The sequence below is a fragment of the Brienomyrus brachyistius genome, chromosome 12 (genome assembly GCF_023856365.1).
Source record: "Brienomyrus brachyistius isolate T26 chromosome 12, BBRACH_0.4, whole genome shotgun sequence".
Taxonomy (NCBI): Eukaryota; Metazoa; Chordata; class Actinopteri; order Osteoglossiformes; family Mormyridae; genus Brienomyrus; species Brienomyrus brachyistius.
In genome coordinates this window covers 4,552,101-4,560,177 of record NC_064544.1, presented here as the reverse complement: position 1 = coordinate 4,560,177, position 8,077 = coordinate 4,552,101, and the positions used below count along the sequence as shown (strand labels likewise).

General features: G+C 51.6%; 1 protein-coding gene across 1 annotated transcript; it reads right to left on the bottom strand.

The window, feature by feature from the left end:
- Positions 1–701: 701 nt before the first annotated feature.
- On the bottom strand, positions 702–2,945 carry LOC125705208 (uncharacterized). The gene is made up of 2 exons (XM_048971647.1): positions 2,844–2,945; positions 702–2,360 (listed from the first exon to the last, which is right to left on the bottom strand). Exons 1-2 carry the CDS (start codon positions 2,943–2,945, stop codon positions 702–704), a joined length of 1,761 nt encoding a protein of 586 aa, XP_048827604.1.
- Positions 2,946–8,077: the final 5,132 nt, after the last annotated feature.

Genomic DNA, 8,077 nt, shown 5'->3' with positions numbered 1-8,077 from the left:
TTGCAGTCCAAAGATATTTAGACTAACCGGTGTCTCTCGAACGCCCGCAGAGAGGCCCCACGATGGACTGGCCTCCTGTCTGGGATGTTCCGGTGCATCGTGCCCTTGGACTGGATAAGTGGCTGGAAGATGGATGGCGGTGCATAGGGAGGGAGGGAGACGCTCCTAAACAGGAGCAGAACTGGTGTCACCTTCACAGAACGGTGACGTAAACTCAGACGTATAAGAACAGGCCTGCTTACACTGTGAGACTCAGCCTTTACACGCAAAGTACCCAAAGCTAATAGAAGTAACTCCCAAAAACATGAAATACACAGTGAGGACGAACGGCTAAACTGAAACATATGGGCGTCCTGCCATAAACACGCTTAGAGACGGAGCCGCTTCAGGACGCGGGCAGCATGGCTGAGTCGGCACCTGTTACCGGGCAGTGGCGCTCGCAGACATCTGCCGCGGGCCAGACGCGGGGGTCTGCCGGTGCTCCAAAGTCACTTTTCATAATTATTGAATTACGCTGCTCGCGGCCCATTAAAGGGGCCATTTCCCTCCTGGCCACCTGCTCTCCTCTTCTAACTCAGATTTGCACCATCAATCTTTTGGCCTCGCCGCGGAAGCTAAAAGCTTTCTGACGGCACTATAATAGGGGACACGGAGGGGTCAGCCGGGGGTCTGTGTGCCCGCCGACGACTCGGAACATGGGGTCATGCTGTCCGGCCGCCTGCCAACAGGTCACCCCCCCCGCAGATCAGAAGGACAAGCGGGGCGAAGGCGCGGGGCGAAGGTGTGGGGAGCGGGGCGAAGGCGTGGGGAGCGGGGCGAAGGCGTGGGGAGCGGGGCGAAGGTGCGGGGAGTGTGGCGAAGGCGCGGGGCGAAGGTGCGGGGAGCGGGGCGAAGGCGCGGGGAGCGGAGCGAAGGCGCGGGGAGCGGGGCGAAGGCGCGGGGAGCGGGGCGAAGGCGCGGGGAGCGGGGCGAAGGCGCGGGGAGCGGGGCGAAGGCGCGAGGCGTGGGGAGCGGGGCGAAGGCGCGGGGAGCGGGGAGAAGGCGTGGGGAGCGGAGCGAAGGCGTGGGGAGCGGGGCGAAGGCGCGGGGAGCGGGGCGAAGGCGCGGGGAGCGGGGCGAAGGCGTGGGGAGCGGGGCGAAGGCGCGGGGAGCGGGGCGAAGGCGCGGGGAGCGGGGCGAAGGCGCGGGGAGCGGGGCGAAGGCGCGGGGAGCGGGGCGAAGGCGCGGGGAGCGGGGCGAAGGCGTGGGGAGCGGGGCGAAGGCGCGGGGAGCGGGGCGAAGGCGCGGGGAGCGTGGCGAAGGCGCGGGGAGCGTGGCGAAGGCGCGGGGAGCGTGGCGAAGGCGCGGGGAGCGGGGCGAAGGCGCGGGGAGCGGGGCGAAGGCGCGGGGAGCGGGGGCGAAGGCGCGAGGAGCGGGGCGAAGGCGCGGGGAGCGGGGCGAAGGCGCGAGGCGTGGGGAGAAGGCGTGGGGAGCGTGGCGAAGGTGTGGGGACCGGGGCGAAGGCGCGGGGAGCGGGGCGAAGGCGCGGGGAGCGGGGCGAAGGCGCGAGGCGTGGGGAGCGTGGCGAAGGCGCGGGGAGCGGGGCGAAGGCGCGGGGAGCGGGGCGAAGGCGCGGGGAGCGGGGCGAAGGCGCGGGGAGCGGGGCGAAGGCGCGGGGAGCGGGGCGAAGGCGCGGGGAGCGGGGCGAAGGCGCGGGGAGCGGGGCGAAGGCGCGAGGCGTGGGGAGCGGGGCGAAGGCGCGGGGAGCGGGGCGAAGGCGCGGGGAGCGGGGCGAAGGCGCGGGGAGTGGGGCGAAGGCGCGGGGAGCGGGGCGAAGGTGTGGGGACCGGGGCGAAGGCGCGAGGCGTGGGGAGCGGGGCGAAGGCGCGGGGAGCGGGGCGAAGGCGCGGGGAGCGGGGCGAAGGCGCGGGGAGCGGGGCGAAGGCGCGAGGCGTGGGGAGCGTGGCGAAGGCGCGGGGAGCGGGGCGAAGGCGCGGGGAGCGGGGCGAAGGCGCGGGGGAGCGGGGCGAAGGCGCGGGGAGCGGGGCGAAGGCGCGAGGCGTGGGGAGCGTGGCGAAGGCGCGGGGAGCGGGGCGAAGGCGCGGGGAGCGGGGCGAAGGCGCGGGGAGCGGGGCGAAGGCGCGAGGCGTGGGGAGCGTGGCGAAGGCGCGGGGAGCGGGGCGAAGGCGTGGGGAGCGGGGCGAAGGCGTGGGGAGCGGGGCGAAGGCGCGGGGAGCGGGGCGAAGGCGCGGGGAGCGGGGCGAAGGCGTGGGGAGCGGGGCGAAGGCGCGGGGAGCGGGGCGAAGGCGCGGGGAGCGTGGCGAAGGCGCGGGGAGCGGGGCGAAGGCGCGGGGAGTGGGGCGAAGGAGTGAGGAAGTAAACTATACTATTACCATTCGTTTCATAAGCTTCATATTTATGAAAAAAGTTACTGTGTGACCAAGAGCATAAAACTCTGCCATAGCAGAATGAACAAAATACGTTTTCTTTGTGTAACTATACGACGTATCTAATGCTCGGTGATTCGTTTTCTCAGACGTGGACCCCTCTGCCAGCCCAGAAGGACCATTCCTGTTTTCCTGTAGCACTGTTTAAATCTCCTTAGCGTTAATACAGGCCTAGATCATTAACCAATTCGCATAAACGTGTCTATTTTCCCATCCCTGAGAGCTCGCACGCTCCGCCTTACTGAACATGGCGTTTATGCGTGCGGCAGTGGCGAACGCACAGCCATCTTAATCGCATCTTGAACTCCGCTGCCTCCTCCTCTCCTTTCCGCGACCGGAGCTCGCATCCGCTTAACGTCCGCTAATCGCATTAGCGCGCAGCTAAATGGCCCTCATGGTGGCATCTGGGGATGGTACATCCAGGCCAGCCTGAGGCATGTCAGGGCCGCCGCGGGAAAAGTCATCCACCGCTCCGCCGGGCTCGGCCGACGGAGGAGGGGGAGGCAGGGACAGGTGCATTTCTCCGCAAATTGGGTTAGCCCCGAGACGCCACGTCCAATGCGGGCAAATTGATGCGAGGGGGTCTGCGATGTCCGCTGAGGGTCTTACAACAAAAGGTCAGTGTGGCCAGACAATGGCGTCAATCTGCTCCCCGCTGCAGGGTCGCGGCGTCACAGCTGGACCGGGGACCCGCCACAAACGTCACGGTAACGGGAAGGAGAGAGAGATCTGAAGTCACAGCGGCACACACGCGCTCAAATCCGGTCACCGTTACCGCGTAGGTGTGCTTCCCTTAAACACATCGCATCTCAATCTATTTATTCAGTTTTTAAATGAGCAAAATTACCTCATTCATATGCAACATGTAAACATCCATCCATCTTCCAACTGTGAATCCTGATCAGGGTCACGGAGCGGCTTAGACCCAAGTCCGAGAGCTGATACACCATCGACGGCATGCCGGTCCACATAATAACAATAACAACAATAATTATAATCAAGCCTTATTGATATAGCGCCTTTCTCACTCAAGGACGCTTTACAATGCAAACAATGATACAGCTGGCCTACGTCCGAGCGTACACTATGGACTTCTTACAGACACAACTAACCTAACTGCGCATGTTTGGATTGCGTACCTGCAACGTTTATTCATCGCATACAGTCATGTCATATTTTTTGAAAAATTCTCAGTTCTTCAGCATGTTGGTTCAGGTTTCGACAGTCGCATCACAAACTGCACCCCTTTCGTAGTTTTAACGTTTTATTGAAATACACGACGTCTGGAGGAAGCAATTGGTAACTAGTTTGTATTCAGGGAGCCACGTTTACCGCTACATGCTAATGCTATTCTGTGTTCGAGAGAAAAAAAAAATCAAAACATTACGCTTGATTCTGGGGGAAGAGACACAATGAAAACAGGAGAAGGGACAGCTGGAGAGCAAACTGCAGAGCCCACGATTAGATAACCTTGTTCCCACAAAACAGGATTAGGACGGGAAATACAGCGAAATAAAAGGATGACATTTGCACATTTCGCCACAATACATCGTGCTCTGCAGCTCAGCCATCAGCAAACCAAGAGTCATGCAGGTTCTGAGAGATGGGGGGGGGGGGTGGGTGGGGGGACTTCATGAGTATATCCTGTTGTCTTCTCTGTCTTTGAAACACTTGAGTTTTAACTAAATCTGTGTAACAGTCCATGGACATCCCAGGAGGCTTTTCGGAGCAAAACACTAAAGCCGATTTACTCTCATTTACGAGTCGGAGACAGTTTGATGTATTTACTTCAACTCCAATAAGAAGCGTAATCTGCTATCTGCCATGACCCCCCCCCCCCCACACACACACACACACACACACGCAAACGTCACGATGAAAGTTTACCTGCAGCGTTTACAAAGAACGCTGCAATGTTTTTGTCAGTGTGATTCAATTTTTTTTCTTTCTAAAGTCTTTATATTCAAAATTAATTGAGATAGTGTTTCGTTGGGTCTATATGTTACTTAAATTATTTACCAAATAACATTTGAAAACCAATTATTAACAATAATAATAAATAGGCCTACAGTGAAACATTGGCCACTGCTCTGTATAGAAACGTGCAATGCTGGGCCTGTTCGGCAAAGGCTAACAGTTATAACGTGAAACAGCTCACAACTGCTAACTGATTTCTTTTACGATATTTCTAGCAAACCTGGTGTTGACCCAAAATTGAAAAATGTCATGGAGAATACTGTATGCTGTGAATAATCAAAAATAAAACAACTCAAACAAGAAAAACCATGTTGAAATGTATTTTATTAGATAAGTGATTCAATTTTTGTTAAAACTTACGAGAAAAACTCAAGTTTAAATTCAAAGACAAAAACGTCCATAGACAATGATATTGCCCTCTTTATATTTGTAGAGCTGAATACAAAAGATATGCGTGGGTTAGGAAGGTCAAACAGCCTGGACTAATACAGAAACAAGGCAGTTAGAATCATCTAACAGGCTTATTTAATTTCTAATTTCGGAATTTTCAGGACGGCAGGAGAAGCGTGACACGGCGCCACTGCGCACCACCCGTCACGGGAGCACGACGGGGGCCGCATTAAAAAATACTCTATCATACTGGACATAATGCCGCCATTAATCCCTTAAATGCAATGACAGATGCACGAATGCGTGCCGTTCCTTGATAATGTACTTGAGCAGGATCCGCTGCCAACATGCCGGCGGCTGAAATGCCTACGCGTGTTTAAGCACGGAGGCTATAGTTAATGCTGCTGACCGCGACCTGCCCCCCGGCAGAATGAAGCTAATAATCGTCAGTTACTAATAGGAATAATAATACTGAACTAAAACAACCCCTCTGATACGAATAGCGCCACCCTGCTGCTCCGGGGGTAAATAGGATGCTCAGAATGACTGCAAAGGGCAGTCTTGCAGTTAACGGGTTAATCCCAATACGGCGCACCGTGCGCCAGAGCCGCCCCTCGGCGCTCTAATATCAGCAGCACCTCGGCATGATTGAGGATGCCAAGCTGTGTTATGAGGGTATATTTTCATCTTATAGTCTAAGTGCCCTGAAATAATCACATCCCGAAAGCTCGTGCCAGTTCTGCACCGCGCGCCCGCTGCAGCAGGGGGATCAAATAGGGTCCGTGTTAAACGGCCCGGGATGGAACGATGACAAGAAGCTCCGTTAAGAATTCAATTTTATCTCATTTTGAACAATTTTATGAATCTGATTCACGAATACTGGCGAGAGATTTAATGATTACATATTTTGAAAATCTTATTTCGGCGTGGTCGATGGCATTTGCCTTCCGTTAATGGCAACTGAGAGATAGGAGTAATTTAGTAATTGCTCCTAAGCGCGGCATCTCGCCGGGCCCAGGGACTGATATTGAGGGTAATATGTTTGCTAATTTTATCCCCACGAAATAAGATTATTATGATAATCCCTCTTTCCGTGGCTGGGGTCTTGGTCACTTGGGAGGACCTGAAGTCGCATGACTTGGGCTACGCCGGGAAACGGTGCCTTCCAATGGACACGAGAAGCACTGTGCCACCCGCTACCCAGATCCCACCACCCCGTCCGGCTTATAGGCGGCTGGAAGATGCGGAAATAGCTGTTCGATGCTATATGACATAATTGCTGCAATTGTAAACGAAATACGAACAATTACACATCGACGGATAGACAAAACAATATCACCTTTATTAAATACTACATGGGTCTATTAAAATCCATATTACAATACATATTGAATTACACCGTAAAGAGAGATGAGATATTATAGAATTGAGCTCTGTTTGCGTATTTCTCACAAACATAGCAGATATCTTATACTTCATTCTGTATACATTGTAGGTCTATATTAATATACAGTATTAAAATTCTGTACATTAAATAATGTACATTGTGTATGATATCGTAACAGGAAGTGCATGGTGCTTGCATGCGTCTTGCACATTAATAGTCGCAGTTTTTTTATTTTTTTATAAACCAGGGATTCCTAATTTTCATCATTTTAGACCGAAAACGCTGCAAACGTACGTGTTAATTCTACATGGAGTGCTGAGATGCAGTAAATGCTTCGCTTCGTAGTAGCCTGTATGTTTTTCGTTTCTGCGCCTGTTTGCGCAGTATATGTGATACATTAAAACGGTCGTTTTTCTTCTTTCCTCCGTTCTTCTATCTGTGACCGAACAAATTGTCTTCCAAAGATGGAGAAATATTTTTCCTCATTTAACGTCCTTCCCCCTCATTTGCGCACCACTTGGAAACCGAAAATTTGCGTCTGGTTATTCCTATTTCCCACCTGATTATTGGGGAAAGCGTTATATATTAGTCAAATAATTTGTGAGATGGTTACATTTACTGCGCACTCAGTTTTATTTTAGTGACATGCTGGCAATAACACGTAGGTCCGCGATTTAGATTTAGGACAGAAGGTAAATTAATACGCGTTATCAAATCGTTTAAATGATATGAGACCTGTACAATTGAACGCTGGTATCAACAAGCGGCGCGTTATTCCCGAGATTAATTAATGATTTATGACCGTGCAAAAGCTGAAGAAGTCACACTGTGTTACGCTACTAAAACAGTCCAGCGAAGAAACCACGTACACGTCCACAGTGTTAGCTAATATTAGATTCTGTAGTAGGCTCGATTATTTTTAAATGTGGCATATACTAAGCTGTCGAATTAAATGAACAACATGAATACATTACATTGTGTGTTTACGTATTGTAATGTATAAAACGCTCAGCCCTGTCAAAGAGAGCGTTTCAATAACGGGCGTTCTATAGGCCCACAGAAGAAAGCCTTGTTTGAATGAAAAAACGGATAGTAACTGTAATTCTATTTGCCTCGGTAAACTATCGGAAAGGTTCGCTCCGTTCTTTGTGTATTATTGGATTAATTCTTATATGGTTTACATGTTCACTGCCAGACGCGTGGAGAAGAGCCCCAGGACCAGTTGGTCTTTGGTTTCGATAATTAAATTAACCATTTGGTAGAATTTTTCGCCAGAACTCGCGTGTAAAGAGAGAGGGAGATAGAGAGAGAGAGAAAAAAAACATTTAGATAAAGTGGGCCGGGTTGTGTCAAAGAGCGAACTTTTCTGTTCGTCACCAATATTTTTAATTTTTTAAGGCGAGATGGAAATAGATAAGAACCAAACCTAAATATTACACTTTCACCGAGTGTTTTTTATTTTTATTAGTAGTTTTCATTCTTCATCATATATCATGATATTAATCGATATTTAAATGGATCCCAATCTATTCGTATTAAATTAGGTACTGATAAAGTTACGACTCCTACGTACCCCTCGAATTAAATCCTAGGAGGTGTATAGAGTTATGGTACAAATGATTGCGGTACAAATGCTTTCAGAAGAGGAGACTGTATGTGTGGCTGGAGACCAAGAAACGGGCCGTTTAATCTTGAAAAATTTTATTTTCCATCGCCAGACAGTGATCATCCATTTTCATCGTTGTTCGAGACCAAAGGGGTTACGAATGAATGACCCCCTTTATTCGATCACATAATCTGTTATAAACGAGTGACACACTTCGTCTGATCAAATAATCAGTGCAAAACAAGTGTAGCAATAAAATCTGCGGAAACCATAACATATCATATCTACCGA